The sequence below is a fragment of the Eutrigla gurnardus genome (genome assembly GCF_963514095.1).
Source record: "Eutrigla gurnardus genome assembly, chromosome: 12".
Classification (NCBI taxonomy): Eukaryota; Metazoa; Chordata; class Actinopteri; order Perciformes; family Triglidae; genus Eutrigla; species Eutrigla gurnardus.
Genome location: NC_139926.1, coordinates 21,751,907 through 21,770,456, shown reverse-complemented (window position 1 = coordinate 21,770,456; position 18,550 = coordinate 21,751,907). Strand labels below are relative to the sequence as shown.

At 43.2% G+C, this 18,550-nt stretch overlaps 3 protein-coding genes across 3 annotated transcripts; 1 reads left to right on the top strand and 2 right to left on the bottom strand.

Annotated features, from left to right (window-relative positions):
• Positions 1-1,549: 1,549 nt before the first annotated feature.
• On the bottom strand, positions 1,550-9,255 carry slc40a1 (solute carrier family 40 member 1). Its single transcript, XM_084023074.1, has 8 exons — positions 8,940-9,255; positions 8,729-8,796; positions 8,326-8,485; positions 7,945-8,060; positions 6,371-6,497; positions 5,776-6,018; positions 5,041-5,682; positions 1,550-4,598 (listed from the first exon to the last, which is right to left on the bottom strand). Exons 1-8 carry the CDS (start codon positions 8,971-8,973, stop codon positions 4,282-4,284), a joined length of 1,707 nt encoding a protein of 568 aa, XP_083879200.1. The 5' UTR covers positions 8,974-9,255; the 3' UTR covers positions 1,550-4,281.
• A 4,060-nt stretch (positions 9,256-13,315) lies between these two features.
• asnsd1 (asparagine synthetase domain containing 1) lies at positions 13,316-16,391 on the top strand. The gene is made up of 6 exons (XM_084023262.1): positions 13,316-13,386; positions 13,550-13,603; positions 13,743-13,818; positions 13,903-15,376; positions 15,519-15,700; positions 15,995-16,391. Exons 4-6 carry the CDS (start codon positions 13,964-13,966, stop codon positions 16,239-16,241), a joined length of 1,842 nt encoding a protein of 613 aa, XP_083879388.1. The 5' UTR covers positions 13,316-13,386; positions 13,550-13,603; positions 13,743-13,818; positions 13,903-13,963; the 3' UTR covers positions 16,242-16,391.
• On the bottom strand, positions 16,326-18,338 carry LOC311022175 (uncharacterized protein). The gene is made up of 8 exons (XM_084023263.1): positions 18,011-18,338; positions 17,587-17,676; positions 17,392-17,471; positions 17,190-17,305; positions 16,970-17,067; positions 16,806-16,874; positions 16,657-16,715; positions 16,326-16,561 (listed from the first exon to the last, which is right to left on the bottom strand). The coding sequence occupies exons 1-8, from the start codon at positions 18,200-18,202 to the stop codon at positions 16,441-16,443; spliced, it is 825 nt and encodes a 274-aa protein (XP_083879389.1). The 5' UTR covers positions 18,203-18,338; the 3' UTR covers positions 16,326-16,440.
• Between the last annotated feature and the right edge of the window lie 212 nt (positions 18,339-18,550).

Below are 18,550 nucleotides of genomic sequence, written 5' to 3'. Positions count from 1 at the left end.
TCACTTGTTTTACCGTTATATGAGCTGCGATTGTGAAGCAGGTCACGTAAATATTAAAGGAAAAAATGGCTATAATGGAAACCTCACTCTCTGAAATGTGTTTTAGGATGAAAAAATGACTAAATTACGCTGGAATATTGTTTAAAACTAATACATTCGAAGGTTCAGACTTTGTGTGGATGAGGGGGATGTAAAATCTAGAAGATCAGTGGAAGTAGGTCATTATGTCTTCATTTAAAGGAGCACTCCATCTTATTCTTATATGCATGTAGCCGGGAGCTGTGATTTGCAGGATCCTCGTCACTGTGAGGTGGTCAGGCAAAGAATCCAGCAAACTCAGCGAGGTCAACGTGCTTGTGACGAACGGTCTGACAGATTATAAAGATCATAAACGTGCCCTGATATACAGTATACGTTAAATGACTGACTTGTGAACTTGAGCAACGTTTGAGCTTGAACACCTGACTCTCCCTATCAGCGGCAGCGCTATCGGGTAAATATTGTTTCTGATGTCACCTTTGAAATTGCAGTTAAAGGCTTTTCCTGGAAACTCAGTACAGTGACGGGAGATTCTGAACACATTTTTAAAGAATCTGCCTGTCTTGAGGGCTCATTATTTCAGAACATATGAGATATTGGGGCGTACCGGATAGTTCAGCCCGGGTTCCAATCCGACTGGTGGCCCTTTCTGCAAGTCACCCCTCCTTTTATGTCATACTGTCCTATATCAATAAAGGTAAAAAGTAACTAAAAAGAAAAATATGAGATATTGTACAAAACGAGGAAGTTATTCCCACTGGGTACACTTATCACAGTTCCACTTCCCATCTATGGACTTTCGCTCTAGTCAGCAGTCTTTTCCCTTTCATATGTGCTTTTCTTTATTTTGAATTATATATATAACCCTACAAACATTGAATATTTACTGCAGTATGTGACAATTAAGAGTCTAAATCGTTAAAAAGAAGACATGATATGCAAATAAAACAGCAGATGAATGCACATATTTGTGCCACTCAGGCACTAGACATCACAGTTGGATATTCTTTTTTAAATTACTTGTTTCTGCAAGTTATTTTTGATGGGTAAAAACTGTGTGGAGACACTGTTCATTAGCTCTCCTGCTGATTAGCAGTACATTGGTATTTGGTGTTACGTAAACCTCTTAAAGTGGTACTAACCTCTGAAAGGACCGTCACAAAATGCCCAAAATTGCATTAAGTACATATAAAATATAGGAATAAATTGAGTTAAAATGCTAAAAATGACCACAAAATGCTAAGTCATAGTCCACTAACAAACTCCGAGGCCCATCCCCTTCTGACACACAAAAACCGGGTCACTCATTGTCTTTTCAACAGGCATGCAAGTCCAGATCGGCTCAGCTTAAAGTCAGTCAGTTTAACACTAGCTGCCTGAAAGAAAGGGATTCTGGGGAGGAAATTAGCAGCTAACTCTGCTGTGGTATGTGACCTCACACAGCACAGCCAAGCCCAAGAAACCCTTAACATAATACACTACACACACACATTAGATCACACAGACGGGCAATTGTGAATGTATTTATTTAGGAGACCTCATGCACTACAAGCAGTACCAATTCAGTGGAGTGCAAGTACATACAAATGATTTCGATATGATTTAATGCGTAATAACACTGATATATATATATATAGAGATATATATATATTCTTGTGTGATACACACACATGCACACAGGGAGGAGTATGATACAGAAATGCACAAAAGTAATTTTCTTTATACACAAATTTTGAAAAATCTTTAAAAAATCGTCACAAAATCTTAACACTAGGTGTATAAAAACATTAAAAAAAGACAAACAGCATGACAACAGTACACACAATATATCTATATATATATATTTTTGTTGCATTTTTCCAATTGTGTATTTAAGGATATTCCTATTGGACTAACTGCTGTTATTTACATTCAAAATATAGAGTTATGGCTATGTATCATGGCTCTGAATCAGCAGACCAAGCTTTGCGAGAGCCGGTTTTTGTTTCCGTGCTCGGACTGAGTCTGAGGTTACATTAAAACCCGGGCGGAGCGTGAAAAATCAGCTCCGATCCCAGCGAGTCTGCTGCGGAGCACCTGCAGATATCCTGACTCAGCATGTGTAGCTAAGAAGTGGCCTTCTGTTCTCCTACATCTGGTGCGGCTACCTTTGTTTCCAAACTAAATACCCCCCCCCTTCCTTACCAAAATCCTGGCTAGACTTTTTCCTGGGTAGGGTGCGGTTCGGCTCGGTGGTGGTTTACAGCAATTTACAGCAACAGAAATCAACTACAGTTACATTAGTTACTGTATTTGGGTTTATCTTTAAAGTGAGATCATGTTCATTCTGAGAGAGGAAATGTTGACTTGATGAGCAGCCCGTTGGGTTTTGCTGCTTCAGCCTTACTTGGTCTGGTAGGACCAGAAGCTTATAGTGGCTAATGTTAGCAAATATTGGTTACACTACGTTTTTTTTTTTAGCATTTATGATATTCTATAATCACATATATCCACTGTGCAGAAAGCAAGCTACATAGCTTTACTTTAAAGTAAAGTTGCTTTACACATGTCTATGACTTTTAGCTGTTTTTTGAAAAAAAGCCTCCTTTATCTACAAAATTACAGCAAAAAACAACGAGCATGCAAAGAAGCAGCGAGCTTTTAATGAGTCTGATGAGATCTTTTTTTCTAGACTCAAACGGGTGAAGCCAAAGATGTCGACATAACTGTCAGAACTTTGACTTCCAGCTCACTAACAGCTTAGACCAGGTCCAGAGTCTGTTGGCAGTCTGAAGTGGTAAACTGAGCCCGGGTTAGGTTTGCTAACTCAGCTCCCTGGCTGACTTTTGAGTAATAGTGGTATCCGGTAAACCGGGGTACCCAGACTGGTTTTTCCTTATGAGTCTTACAATATGTGCCTTTTTAAATCATAGTCCCCACACAGAATCTGACAGAGACTATAAGTGATTGCAATAAGATTGTGTGGGGTTTCACGGGGGGAGGGGCGGAGTCAGGACTTTAGCCTTTGTGCAAAAATATTGATCAAATGCCCGATCAGGCATTAGGTGTAATGACAGACGTCAATCACTTAAAGTGCCGGTGTAACAACAATCATGATTATGAAATTAAAAAAGAGAACATTAAAAAAAAAAAAATCAAAAAGGTGACAACGTGACACCATTAATGTAAACTATCAGAAAAAAAAGAAAATTTAAGAACAATCTCCGAGTGGGTTAGATATTTAAACTAGGGGTGTATGAAAGCATTAGTGGACCTACACAGCTACTGTCACCTCATGTAAAAATATAGATTTGGAACACCAGATATCTGGTTTCCCTCACTTCCTTTTATGCCACGTGTGGGCTTCGACTTTGGTAACTGAGAGAGTTATTGACGAGGGTGCATAGGTTTTCTCATTTCTGTCTTATGGCACAACCGTGAGCGCGCAACACAATACTGAAGATACGATTATTATTTGAAAAAAAACTGCATTTCCTGAATAAATACAGTCATCTGCATAATCCTTAGAACTGCGTATTAGAGTGAGTAGACCCAGTTTTGTGTTTGGTTAAATAAAAAGCACCTCCCCTCCAAACCTCTGGAGGAAGACATCCACAACCTGCTCATCATACATGTAAGTAACTAAGCTATCAGACACACGTTCAGCACCAAATGAAGTCACTGAGAGGCAAGCGTCAGAAAATAGGGCATGATGTCTCTTTTTGGGTCAATCGTGCCCCTTAATCCACACGTCTGTGCCCGCTTCAATGCAACATTTCACCCCCATTCTGCCCTTTCGTTAGCTGAAATCACAGCTACATCCAGGCTGTTAGGAGGAGAGTATTTGACAGTGCCTCGTGCCCTGATTTTTGTTTAGCAGGACCCACATTTGGGGTCACAAAGCTAAGAAGTGATGGATCCTTGGTTGACAGTACATGTATGTATCAAAGAGCATGGACCCCGCAGATGAGGCCGAGGCTCTCTCCTGACTCCCAGACTGCAAAAAAACGTTAGAGGAACCATGCCTTATCTAAAGTTTTACAGTGGGTTAGTTTTCTATCCGTAAGCGTATCGACTCACCTCCTTCTACTAATGATTAATGCTGTATACGCGGTTACAGTATGCATAGCTTGTTAAGTTACCGTTCTCTGGTTTATGTTAGCAATAGCATTCTGCCGGCCACAAGCAAATGTGTTAGTTAGATAAGATGCAGGTCGGGTAAGGCTTGAGAAGTATGTACCCTTGACAGTCTTTTTAATGGCGTTAGACGGTGGTAGGAAGCGAGAGGCCGTCCGCCGGCTCCTCCTTCTGCTCCGGCGAGCAGCAGAGGAAGAGGCGGCTGCCGAGGCTCTTGAAGGCAAATCCAAAGTACATGATGTGACCCATGGCCACGAAGGACACGGAGATGATGACCAGCAGGCCGAAGGCCTCCGGGTTGGGCGCCAGAATCACCATGATGAAGTGCAGCAGGTCTAGGAGGTAATTCATGGAGTTCTGGACGCCGTTGATCACACCTCGCTCCGACTCGATCACATTCTCCTGGATGAGCTGGGTCACTGTCAGGTCGAAAGACCACAGGCCTGCAAGACAGGGATCAACGTTCAGTCCTTAATTGTGTTTTTTTTACAGCCACATTATAACCGCTTAAGGACGCAACAGTAGCTGTAGCCGGAATTATCAGGCAGTATTCGTGGAATCAAAGGTTGCAGATATTGCCCTGACATCCTGAGCACATCCATACGGTCTTGTGTGAAATTCCGGTTACTTATCTATCGACTTGTGGACCCGCTTGAGTCACCTTTCGGAAGTCATAATTTGGGAACATCCTTTTACAATCTCCAAGTGTCCATGCCAACAAAGCATGGACACTATAATAACTACACACTCTAATTTCCTAAGATTATTCAGCATTTACTCCAATGGCAATCTATGATCATTTGCACTTTATAGCTTCTTTTCTGCTCCAAAATAAAATAAGATTAAATACAATATCGTGGTATTTAGGGGGACTATTTTACTCACCAACTCTAGCAGCAATGACGCCGGCAAACAGCAGACTAACAGACATGTAGGACTGGAGGGGTGGCAGCTCTTCAGCTGGTGCAGCAGTGGTGGCGTTTCCACCAGTAAGAATGCTGGTGAGGATGTGGTCTGCCTCCGGCAGCGCCTTCTCCCCGACCAGGTGGGTGTAAAGGTCCTGGAAGGGCGAGACGCTGAGGTCGAAGGGGCTCCCGGGAGCAAAGACGGAGACAACACACAGCATGAGGCAGGTCAGCTGGGCCGTGCCTGAAATGAAGCCTGTGCGGATCAGGCCGCACTTCTTGCGAACCCAAGTGAAGGCGACGGTGCCGCAGATGCCCGACACGGCCGAGGCCCCCATCAGCAGGCTGAGCACCGAGCCGTTGAGGCCCTGCGTGTAGGCGTAGCCCGTGGTGATGCAGTCGAAGCCCAACACCGTCATGTAGAGGAAAGCCAGGGACATGCCGGCGAAGAAAATGTTCTGGTTGTAGTAAGCCACCCAGCCGGCCCTCAAGGTGCGCAGGGGCTCGGTCGCCTGGTAGCAACAGCCGTGCTTCTTGGGAGACTCGGGCATGACCGCGGCTGAGGTTTCATTCATGAGGGGCTGGGACGACTCCTCGGGACTCGCCTGACCGCTCTCCAGTTCTGAGAAAAGGGAAGAAGCACGGTGACATTTAGTTGTAGTCGGTAGAACTTCCTCATGGTACAAATCAAAAAACACAAGGTTCTCGCAGGTACCTTTCGGGGGGCTGAGCTGCTTGAGCTCCACTTGCTCCTTCTGGCCGCCTTTTGAGGCCAACGCCGGCGTCTTCTGATAGACCTTCCACAGCAGCGCGTACTCCAGACACATGGAGCACAGGTTCCAGCCAGAGATGAAGCCGCAGCCAATGAAATGGGAGCCAAAGGCCATAATCTGGCCCACCAGCATGGGAGCCAGGATGTTGGTCAGCTGGTCGATAATCCGCACTGTGGCATTCATGTCTGTTTAATACAAGTACGGAGGGGGGTGTAAGTCAATATTAACATGTTTTTTTTTTACTATTGATTAATACTGACGGATGTCAAAGGAAACGTGATCAAGTATTGGCTATAATAGTCTTCATATTCACTGAACTGATGGTACTAGCAAAGCAAAATGATGAAAGTCATCGAGTTCATGTTTTCCACCACGCAGGCAAATACTTTAAATAGTTTACAATATATAATCAAGGGGAAACGGCAGTGCTGTAAAAGGTGAAAACAAGAGTGAGTCAGCGTCCGGGGTTCAAAGTCCTCCCCGAAGAGACCAGATAGCGGATCACATAAGGTCTACATTGGATGAGATGACACTGACCTGCCAACTTGCTGCTGTCCTGACCTGCCACAACCACCACCCAGTCCCTCTGGATGGTGATGGACGTAGCTGTGCTGGCTAGGTTGGCGATGTTGGCAATGGTGATCACCAGAATGTAGCAGGTGGTCTGTAAAACAAAATTAGGATTTTTTTTTTTTTACACACAGACTCATGAGGGAAGTCCTGTAGGAATATGACACAGACTAAGAAAATGTTTTTGATATTTTCATTTGATTCGTTTTGCAAAATTTTGCAAAAAAGTTTTGCAAAATTTTGCAAAAAATACAGAAAAATCTTTGAAACGTGAGACTTCTAAAATGTGTTGTATTGTCACTAATTGGTGAAAATGCCTCCAATTGTGGTTATATATATTTTTTTAACTCAAGAATGACAAACGCAATTTTACATCTGTAACATGGCTGTAAAATGTGACTTAGTTCCTCATAGGTTTTCGCTTTGGAAGGGCAGATTTCGCCTCATATAGATTACAAAATACTTTATTAACCAAGTGCTACTATCATGCATCCTGTCATGTAAACTTAAGAAATCAATAACTTCCTATGGGAAAAAAAAATCTATAACATTCTGTGAAAAATCACATAAACTCATACTCAACATGTGACCTCAACTACAGCCGTGATGAAGAAGCACGAGTTGATAAAACAAACCAACCAAATTTGTTATTTTGTGAAAACACACTGGCCGGCCACTTTGTTGATCTGTGGTCATATTGGAAGGCAGTAAATGCTCCGACATGCCGGGCCACATTTTTCCCCATGTCATGTGACAGGCCTTGACAAACCTGCTGACTACACAGCCTTCAACGAGACACTCAATCTCCTGTTTCGCCGCCCTCTCCCCACCACCGCACACTCTGACACCGGCCGTCCCTCTAAACACTCTCACATGCCGAAACTGACCCCTTTCCCTGGAAAACCCAAAAAGGGCTCCCTGCAAGCGCAAGAGGGCAAACGCTGGAGATGCTCTCCCACACAGAAAGCCATTTGTGTTTCAATCTGACACGCCAACCCGTTTCCCGTGACGGGATCTCTCCGTCTGCAGAATCGCATCCAAATCTGTGTGGCGAGGGAGATCCTAGGAAGCTACATAGCTCAACAAGTGTAAACTTGTAAACAAAGCATTCTTTTCCTACAAAAGACTGTTCTGTGTAATAACCTTTCCCCGTGATAAGAAAACCTATATTGTTCATGATCACCACACAGGAAGCTTTGTCTTCTTGCAAGGAACATATAATTATTACTAAGTTCAATGATCATTTCACTGCAAGAGAGCATCAAGAAAGAAGAAATTAAATTAAATGTAGTGGAACAGTCAAAGGTCTTATGGAAGTGAACTACAATACAATCATGTTGCCCATCTGGAAAAACTGTTCAAGCGGTCATAAATGATATCGACGCAGGAGTCCGTATCAGTTAAAGTGAGCAACTTTCAATCCCGGGGTCAAAGTGTTGCACTTGGAAGAAAAAAGGGTGAAAGCGATTACAGTTAAAACTGCAATCAGATCAGGTTGAGTGTGTGAGCACAGAGGGGGAGGACTGGGGGGGGGGTCTTACCAGAATCCATCCATTGTAAAGTTCCGCAAGCTGTTCTTTGAACTGGAAAACGAGCATCAGGAGGAACCCGCACAGGATGACACAACTGTTCTGGACGAGCAGCGAGGTCTGGGCCACTGTGGAAGAGACACCGCGGCGGACATTAGGGACAGAAATCTGATCAAAGACAACAGGTTTCTGTCTCGTTGGAACTCATTAAGAGTGCTTCCACGAGATGATTGGTTCATTCGGTGCTGCCTAATCTAATCTGACCCGTGTCTTTGCCAAATTTTTCCACAAGAGGTGCATTTAACTGTGAAACGGGGAGAGGAGGAGGAGGAGGGGGTTGTACAGCACACGTATTACCCACTATCGATTTTTTACATTTTATCCATGCTTTACCTTTGAGTCTGGGGTTCTTGTCCACCCAGTCCCCAATGATGGCCCCCAGCAGCAGCACGGAGCCGGCCACCACCAGCCCGTACACGGCCGTGAGCAGCAGGCTGTTCCCGTACAGCTCCACCAGGAAAACGGCCACGGCAAAGTTCCACATCCGGTCACCCTGGCGATAGAAAATGGCATTATTTAAACACTGACACTCCAGTCAATATGTCTATTTAGGGGTAGAACATATAAAGAATAAAGAGAGCCATCTCTGCTGTCATGGGCTCCTCAGTTTCATCTCATTTTGTAGTGTAATAACACATAATAATGGAACAATAACACAATGGTGGTGCATGACAGTGAGAAGCATGTACAGATAGGTGATGGGGTGTCATGGAAGCAGGCTGGGTGTCTCGCTTACCCACGTTGACAGGGCATGACCCATGTAAATGAGGAATTTAGCAGAAGTGAAGAAGTCTCGGACGGACTCTGTGAAGAGGAAGAAAAAAGCATGTTAACGGTCAAAACACAGCTGGGGAGGAAGAGGAGGAGGAGGAGGAGGAGGGGGAGGAGGGGGGAGGACATCCATCCTTCTCTCGAGAAATGCTCCTGCAATTTAAAAAATAACCTACCACAGCACGTCTTCTTGGGCTGAGAGGTTTCCATGGTGTGTCTTTGTTAAAAGCTGTGCAGAAATAAACAAGTCTCCTCTTTTGTGATGTCGTAGAAGGATCTGCTGCTGCTCGACTGTCGATAACGACTAAAAAGCAACAAGAAAACTAAAAAAAAGGACACGTCGTCTCTCCCCTCGTCCTCCTCTCCACACTTAGCTATCACTGTAGCTGAAGTCGGAAAGAGATAGTTGTATAGCCCGAAAGGCCGGCGGGAAACAAGCTAAGCAGCCGGATTCAGCGCCGCTTCGTCGGACGGTTAGCTCCCTTCTGCTGCTCCGTGTTTACGTCCGCCCTCCAATATACTCGCGCTGTGACGTCACCCATTATTGACATTGTTTCAAAACCGCCTACTGCACGCGCGCCCTCCAAAAATAAAGAAGAAGAAGAAGAAGCAGAAAAAATATGCTTTATCACGTTTGCACAAAAAAAGGCAGTCATCACTATTATGAAAAAAAAAAAAAAAAAAAAAAAGTAGCCCTCTTGTGGGAGCTTTTATTCACGAGACTCAAATTAACAATAAGATTCACATTTAATGCATATGTAAGGAGCAGGTTTGTGTGTTTACCTTCTATTCACGTTTTACTTTGGGGGTAAAACAAGTAATTCCACATTGTCAACATGTCAGGTCAGGTCATGCAAAGTACCTCTGGAGCAGCAACACAACATGTAGACAACAAGTGGCCCTGTTGTTATGCAGGAAAATAGTAATAGGAAAATGTTATATTATCATTATAGTATATTGTTTGAGTATTATTACTGGTGCATTAATGTGGAAGTTGCATTTTGTTGTTGTAGTTGGTGAAGATGGCGCGAACAGGAATGACTTAATCCAGATGGCATTTTCCAAAACTAGTGAAATTGTTAAATAAACGTAGTTTAAGTAAAATGTACAATATTTGCTTCTGTTCTGTTTGTGTTGTGGAATAATATTCTGAATAAAATGGACATACTTGAGTAAAGTATATATTTATTGGCCAAATATATGTGCATATACTAGGAGTTTTACTCAGTTGTTGTTGTTGTTGTTTTGAGCATATATATGTTCTTGCATGGAACATTTTCACAAGTACATATATGTGTATAAAAAGCAGTGATGAGCAACCATAAAATAAAAGTAAAAAGTGTCCTGTAAGTGTATTTATTTATTCAACCTTTAGTCATCCAGGATAATACCAGAGAATTTGAATCTCTTTTACAAGGAGTCCTCTAGCCACTTGTTTGCCAAATCCAATCATGTCACTATCCTGCACTTTATTACAAACTGAATCTGAAATATCCTTGAGTGGTAAAAAACAAACAAAAAAACAAAGCAAACAGAAGACAGCAAAGAGATTGCAAAAAGTTAAAGATGAACTCGCCTGTGCATTTCATGCTACAGCATGCAGACTCAAGTTGAGCGTTTTGAATGTTTAGGTTACAGTCTGCCATTGTTGCCTTGACCTGGTGAAGCTGTTTACCAAGAGGGCTGCTGCAACACACCTCGGCAGTGAACAATAGTATACAAATCGCACCTTTGGATGACTTGCATTTGTGCACCTATGTCAACAGAACAGGACCAGGTCTGTAATTACAGGCTTGGGCCGTATCCATACAAAGTGATAAACACTGGCACATGTCTAACATGTTTCTCGACTTTATCAGCTGATGTGGCCTTTAGAGTCCACTGTTCAACCAGAGTGGGACCCCCAGTGTCATATGTCAGCACTGAAACCTCATGTCTATCCTCCAGTGGTGTTTTTTAGGGGGTATTTTATTGTTCTGAATGGCTCATCTGACACTTTCCAAAGAAAACTCCTAAATCCCACTCATTAACATTAGATGTTTTTTGTTTAAAGCTGCACAGAAAACAAAATGTCATCACCACGAGGTTGCCACCCAGCAGGGATTGCCATGACAAGAGATAATCTGCTTCATAACCGCCCATAAAACCACAATTTATCATTTTAAATCTTTGGCTCTGCATGGATTAAGCAAGCGAACAAGCAACACCATCTTAATAAGAGCAACAGATAGACCTACTCTGTGCCATCTCATCCAAAATGGACACTAACGAGGAACAAAAGCACACATTTTGAGCCAGGTGATGACAATAGGTCCTCCTATCCTTTTGTGATCTATTCACGGATCACAGAAAAGCTCTCGGGCCGTTTGAAAGCCTGCAAACTCTGAGCTGGTACAAACAGATTACCAGCCGCACTATTAGTGGGCCAGTGTGTCAGCCGGGCTCAGTGACCTGTCTTCAGTGGTCAGACTGGCTGCCGTGTCATTTTGTGACCATGTGAGCTGCAGGTACATGTCTGCCCCCACAGCGGGATTCGTTGCAGCCTGGCTGCCGGACAACAAGCCGTGTTTACATCGGCTATATTTGTACTTCCAGGACAGAAATATGAGAATGACTTGCCTCCTGTGGCCTTAAGTTGTGTGACACTCACAAGCCACAGCTAAAAGAAGGGAGACAGGTGGAGGGAGGGAGGATGGCGAAGGATGTGGACGGTCTGTGTGAGACATCTATTCTTCATTCTGTTCTCTCTAAAAAGAGCTAAAAGATAAAACAGAATTGTCAGCAGTGTGTAGAATAAGCGAGGCTGGGCTCTTGAGGTGTCCTAAAGTCTCAGGACACTGGACACAGTAAGATTACCACCCATCAGTGACCAGTAGCAGTGATTATGATTATTACCACTACCCATTTTTGGAACATAACAGTGTTGTGGTCCTTATTGTCTCTGTGGATATCTACCGCTGCCCGGGGCCTATAAGACTTTGATATGTGCCTGACAGCTCCACCGGAGAACAATAAACATCAAAGGTCACTGTCTGGCTCTGACCTGGACATCTTTCCCCAAATGACAGCCCTCATTTCCAGGGAATGAAACGGTAAACATCTGACAGCTGTTTCAGATCAATACAGCGTTGCAGCTCAGTGGGCAGCGAACCAAACGCAGACAGGTGTGTTTGTTTTGATTCTTTACCAGTACTCTTTGCTGCCTTGCTATTGGATGTTATCGTGAGGTTGCTGGCTTGAATCCCTGCATGCTCGGTTGCTCGGCTCTTCACTTTGAGCCAGACTCAAATATTGGATTGTGAATCTGACTTTGGTGATCCTCTGACTTTTCCTCTAGTGCCACCAACAGGTAAAGATTTTTAACAGATGATTATTTCACGGTGTTTTAGGCACAGAAGACCAATTCTCATTGGACCGAATAGACACTGGATCTTGTTGTACATCCATGGTACAGCCTCATAGAGCAACTCGACATGTTTAAATGTACCACTGATTTTATTTAATTATTTTTCTGCAGGGCCCTTTCAGTGTTTTGAAATGACTCAGTGATCTTTCATTCCAGATTTTTGTTCCCCCTTGTGATACTCCTGCCACCATGACATGGGTGATTTCCTTATTTCTCTCATCATCTGAGTCAATTTTCCATTTTGTTGGGAACAACAGGGACTAAAATCATATGACTAGAACTGACTGGAGCATCACTGGAGTGATGATGCAGGATGGTCACTCAGTGTAGCATGGTTGACAGCAGGACGGCCTGTGTTTCCCCATCAGCCCTATCACATGCAGGTCTGGTGGACTGCTTGAGAGTATATATATATATATATATATATAAAAAAATGTTTTTATTATGCAAACATTTGTATTATGGAAGAAGAAATTGTTGAAAAATAAATACAATTATTTTGCTGGGTTAATGCAAATGCAAAGCCAATTTCTGTTGGATAAAATAGTTGTTACTGAAAAACATTTGGGCCACATGAAGTGAGATTAAATCAGAATTCTGAGATCAACTTCACAATTTAAATTGCCCTAATCTTCTTCTGTACAAAGAAGCACAGCATGAAATAGGAATTATTTGCTTGGTGAAGTAAAGAGTGGGAATGTATGAAACATACGCTCCACCTGTCATATGTTCAGTTTATCAGCTCTATCAAACTAATTAACCTCATTCATTTGTTATATTTTTTCTTTTGTCCAGTTATTTTTTTTCATGTCACCATATTATTGTATATAAGTGTATTATTTTTGCCTTTGCTAAATCGATCGAAATAGAAAATGAAAAGAATTGAGTGTTTTTGTGGACAATTTTGCATCAATTAGTTGTAACGTGATGGCTCTAACTATTTTAATGTATATATTTAATCCGGGGCAAATGGGGACATGGAGAAAACATAATGTACGCATCCACCGCCCACCTGCAGGGGGCAGTACAGTCAAAGTAGATAGACCACCGCACCCGGAAACGCTTCCAAAGCTGCCGAGCATGTGTTTACACTGACGTTAGCTCGCTTCAACTGCATTAAAACACAAAAAAACGTAACCAACATGTCTTCTAAAAGTCGGGATAACGACGATAACTGTGAAGGACAGTCTGCACTTAAGGAGGAATTGAACAAAAAGGTAAATTCATCACGTAGCGGCCACAAATACTAAATAGCAAACACGCAGAATACGATGATGTTTACATTAATACGGGTTGTTGTTTAAGTTTACGGGATTTAAAATAGTTGCCTTAAGAGTTTCCGTTTTATCAGGTCAGTGAAATAATGTTCTCACTTAACAGATAAAGGAGCAGAAGGTTGTAGTGGACGAGCTCTCCAATCTGAAGAAAAACAGGGTGAGTCGAGAATAACAGTTTAACTTTCTTAAATGTGTTGCAAGGCTCATCAACAAAGAAAATTACAGGCATGTGATTTATAAAATAACATTTTAGTGTGTTAATGTTTGTTTTGTATGTGTTTTTATTTTTCACCCAGAAAGTCTACATTCAGCAGACAAACAGTAACATATTCTTCCTAGCAGACAGAGGTCAAACACTGGGTTCATGCAAAAGTAAGTGGATGGATGTGAATAACTTATCTATCTCACTGATTAATAATGTAGTCAAACATAGCTAATTATACATTCTGTCTACAGAGGAACTGGATAACATGAAAAAGGATCTGCAGGACATGTAAGACTGACCTTCACCGCAACCATGTGTGGCATCTTTTGTCTGTTGAGTTTGTCACCTGCTCAGTGTGTGTGGGACAAAACCATCCATGAACATTTGAAGAGAAGAGGCCCCGACCAGAGCCAGGATCTCAGCGTTACAGGCACAAATCCCCCCATCTATCGGTGTTTATTCTCTGCCCACGTCCTTCACTTGAGAGGTCTCCTTACCCCGCAGCCAGTTCAAGACCACACTGGGAACATCCTGCTGTTTAACGGGGAGATTTTCGGAGGTCTCCCGGTGACACCAGAGGAAAACGACACTGCTGTTCTCTCTCAGCAGCTGTCATCCTGCGACAGCCCTTTAGAGATTCTGTCCGTCTTGTCCACTATACGAGGACCGTGGGGGTTCATCTACTACCAAAAGGCCGGAGACTACCTCTGGTTTGGCAGAGACTTCCTTGGAAGGCGCAGCTTGCTGTGGGAATTTGATGCAGAGGTCAATGCCTTGACCCTGACTTCTGTGGCGGCCCGCGGTTCTGGTCCTACACGGTCTGCTTGGAAAGAAGTCCCAGCAGTTGGTGTGTACAGGATTGACCTGAAGGCAATAACAGAAGCCGACTCGTTGGTGTTGGAGGTTTATCCTTGGGCTCACAGCGGAAATGATCCTGTCTCCAGCATCTGTCAAACTGTACTGGAGTCTGTCCCCAGCGGCTGCACTGCTGTGATGAACGAGTCAGGCCTCGTACTCACCTCACCCGTGTGCCCCCTTAATACCTCCATCCCAAAGTCGTTCAGTGAGGAGGAAGTCCATCCAAACTCACACTCACGTGTTGAGGATCTGGAGCAGCTGCTTGCAAGCAAAGAGAAAAACAGTGAAGTGAACCGTCTCATTGATGTCCTCAGTGAGGCAGTAAGGCGACGTGTTCAGTCTCTACCGCTCAGGGTACAAGACAGTTCCCCTCCTCCTAATGAACATGCTAGTATTGCCATACTTTTTTCAGGAGGTATCGATTCAATGATCCTGGCTGCTTTAGCTGACCGTCACATACCTACTCACCAACCAATAGACCTCCTGAATGTAGCGTTTAAACTTCAGGCGCCAAAGAAGCAGAAAGAGTCTGCAAAGAAACCAGGAAAGCACAAAAACAAGCCCACGGATTCTAAGACCGGTGGAGCCGATTCCCAAACATCCAGCCCCTTTGATGTTCCCGACAGAATCACTGGAAAAGCCGGTCTCAAGGAATTACAAGACTTGAATCCTGAAAGAAGGTGGAATTTTGTGGAAATCAACGTAACGAAGGAGGAGCTGCAGAAAATTCGCCAGGAGCACATTTGTCATTTGGTGCATCCGCTGGATACGGTGCTCGATGACAGCATCGGATGTGCTGTGTGGTTCGCAGCAAGAGGGACAGGGTTCAGCATGGAGGACCAGAGGCCCTTCACATCATCAGCAAAGGTGAATTCATGAGATGCGATGCAACTGAGGGATAAATAGTAGGGTCACAAATGCTGTTTTTTCTTGCTGTAATATATAAAAAACAATTAAAAGAGTATTTATTTGTATTATTTCTTTCTGTGTTGCTACTCCGTGACTGCAGGTCATTTTAACTGGAATAGGATCGGACGAGCAGCTAGCAGGTTACTCCAGACACAGAGTCCGATTTATGAAGGCCGGACACGAGGGACTGATCCAGGAACTGGCCATGGAGCTGGGCAGGATCTCTTCCAGGAACTTGGGCAGAGACGACAGAGTGATAGGAGACCATGGGAAAGAGGCTAGGTAAGTGTGGTATCTGTTTGAAGTATCCTAATGTTGTGTTACGTATGTTACCAGAGCTGAAAGGGACGTCTTGAAATGCCTTTAAGCTCCGGGAAAGAAGGGTTTGTAGTTGTGCAGCAAAATTTGTCAGGAGGATCCCGTCTGATCTGCTCACATTGAGGGTAGTCTGGCATGTCGTAGGGCTCGGCTAATTAGAGTTAGTGACTGTACATATTCAGACAAACTTGCTAATTGTTAGACTAAATTCCGTTTACTTTCATTGTTCAGTTCACTGACAAATGTAACCCTCTGCAGGTTTCCCTACTTGGATGAGGACGTGGTGAGCTACTTGAACTCTCTGCCCGTGTGGGAGAAGGCAGACCTGTCACTTCCTCGTGGCGTCGGCGAGAAACTCCTCCTGAGGCTGACAGCGAAGCAGCTGGGCCTCGGCCAATCAGCTGTCCTGCCCAAGAGAGCCATACAGTTTGGCTCCCGCATCGCAAAGATGGAGGACCACCATGAAAAGGCCTCTGACAAATGCACAAGACTCCTCACTGAGTAGACAGATCCTTGGTCATAATACACAGAAAATACAAATCATTTTAATGGAAAAATATTTGTTATAAAATTACAGAAAATTAATATCTTAATGTTTACTTGGAGTTAAAATTCTTGATAAATTGTTACAGACAGAATCTTGAATTTGGCCATTTTTTTTTAACCTTGCATAATAAATATGTATTTGTCCATTTCTGTTTCCTCTACATCATGTAAGACCCGACATCTTGAAGTTTTTCTCTGAAGTAAAGGTCACATTCGATGTAGAAAGGCAAGTTTCCAACATCGAAGCGTCCGGATATTTGATGAATGTAGACCGGCTTCCTGAAAGAGAAAGGAAAAAGTTATAAAAGTCTAATTTAAGAAGCACAAAGTGGGATTACAAGTTTATTTTGGTGTAAGAGTCCAGCAGAAATTACCTAGGAATGAGCCAAGACACAAAGTTTCCTGGGGCATCTTTCTCATCAATCGGAGCCTCCTGTAAAAACAGAAAGATGAGAACTATATTAAAAAAAAACCCTTTATTTTACATCACATGTGGGACTTTGACATTGATTAATAAATATACCTTCTTTTCCTCAAGGAATGTATCCAACAGAGGAAGGCTTTTTTTGGAAAGTGTGTAGAAACATGGACACTGGAAAACAGATGGAAAACATGAGCTCATAAATACGCTTTGTAGATATAAACACTGAATAAACAGGCTTTGTTCAATGCTTATAATTAACTTACTGCTCTCCTCGACGTTGTCTCAGAAGGAAGCGGTTTCTCCTTCATGCAGAGGACGCGAAGATCGCCATCTACTTCCAGTATCCCGTATTTATGAGTTTCTATACAGCGAACGATACACAACCAATCGTGAGCGTGAGGCCAATCATATTAGGATGAGTTTCAGTCTCTTACTTGACAGCTTCTATAGGGTTAGAACTAGAACCTAATTACCGGTACTCACCCTCCTCTTTGCACCGGTACGAGAGAACCAGACAGCTGTCCTCACACTTTGCTTGGAGGTCAGAAAAGGTCTCCTTCACTTTACTGAGGCTGAAGTCTTCTTTGAAGAGGGTGTCACTGTAATGGATGGAAAGGGAGTCATTTGCACTTGTAACAAACAACGCTGCAGAGTCGTGTTGATACTGATAACTCTGTAAACTTACCCTCCAATCACAAAGACATTGTCTTTTATGTTGAAGTGCTTTACTGCAAGTTGCAGGCAGGCCACAGCGCCGAGACGTCCCTGGTGGAATCAGAAAGTAAGCTCGAGTCTGAGGATGGTCAACTCAAGTCTCACACAGCAAGGAGTGATGATGGTGAATACGTAAAATATTTAAAAAATATATATATATATTTACATCATTGCTTGTTGTCTGATCACTGAGAATCCTGACATTTGTGAAATGTGACGCCCACTCTTCGAATGCAGCAAGGTAAAGAGCGTTGGTCTGTTGAGATGAGCAGAGGAACAGATTCATTCATTCTCAGTTCAGATTGAGACTTTTATATAAGGGCTTATAAACACATTGGTATGGTATGCAAAATGCACTCAAAATAGTAATAATAATACAAATAGAAAAGGTACTCAATATGCTCCTTTTAGACTGTCACTGGATTAATATTGTTGATGCATTAATGGTAGGATAATGTCACCCAATGGTGGAGTGGAGTCAGAAGTGCTTGATAATCCTCTGAAATACAAGTAAATTTGCTTATACAGTTGCACAAAATGAAAATACCAAAATAAAAGGTCAAAGGTGAACAGTACTTGAATATACGTACAACAACATAAATGCAGTCCACACAGCCGGAGGCGGTGAGAGCATGGACCCAGTGGGATATCAAGGCACAGCGTCCCACCGGCAGCAGCGGCTTGGCCGTCCCAGCCAGGTGAGCGAACCTCCCGCTGCTGTCTGCCACAACATCCCTCTGGAGCCTGGTTCCGTACCCGGCGGCGAGAATCACAGCCTTCATTTAAACCGGAACCGGAATAAAACACGCCGCTCGTTAATTCGTTTTCCCTGGTAGGTTATTTATCAGGTAACGGTTACAAACGGTGAAGAGAATGGGGGAAAAGTTTCACGAAAAACAGCCACAGACCAAAGTCGGACTCAACTCTCGCGAGATTAGCCATCCTGCTACTGGTGGCTGCGCGAGAATCAAGTTTAAAGCCCTTCCGTTTGCCATTTCCACAATAAAAGTATAGCTTCTTCCGGTGATTTCACAGGAAAAAATATTGATTGGTGGTAAAAAATATATATATAGACGAGAAATATAATGGTTTCAGGCATATCGGTAGGCTGCATAAATTAACTTTATAAA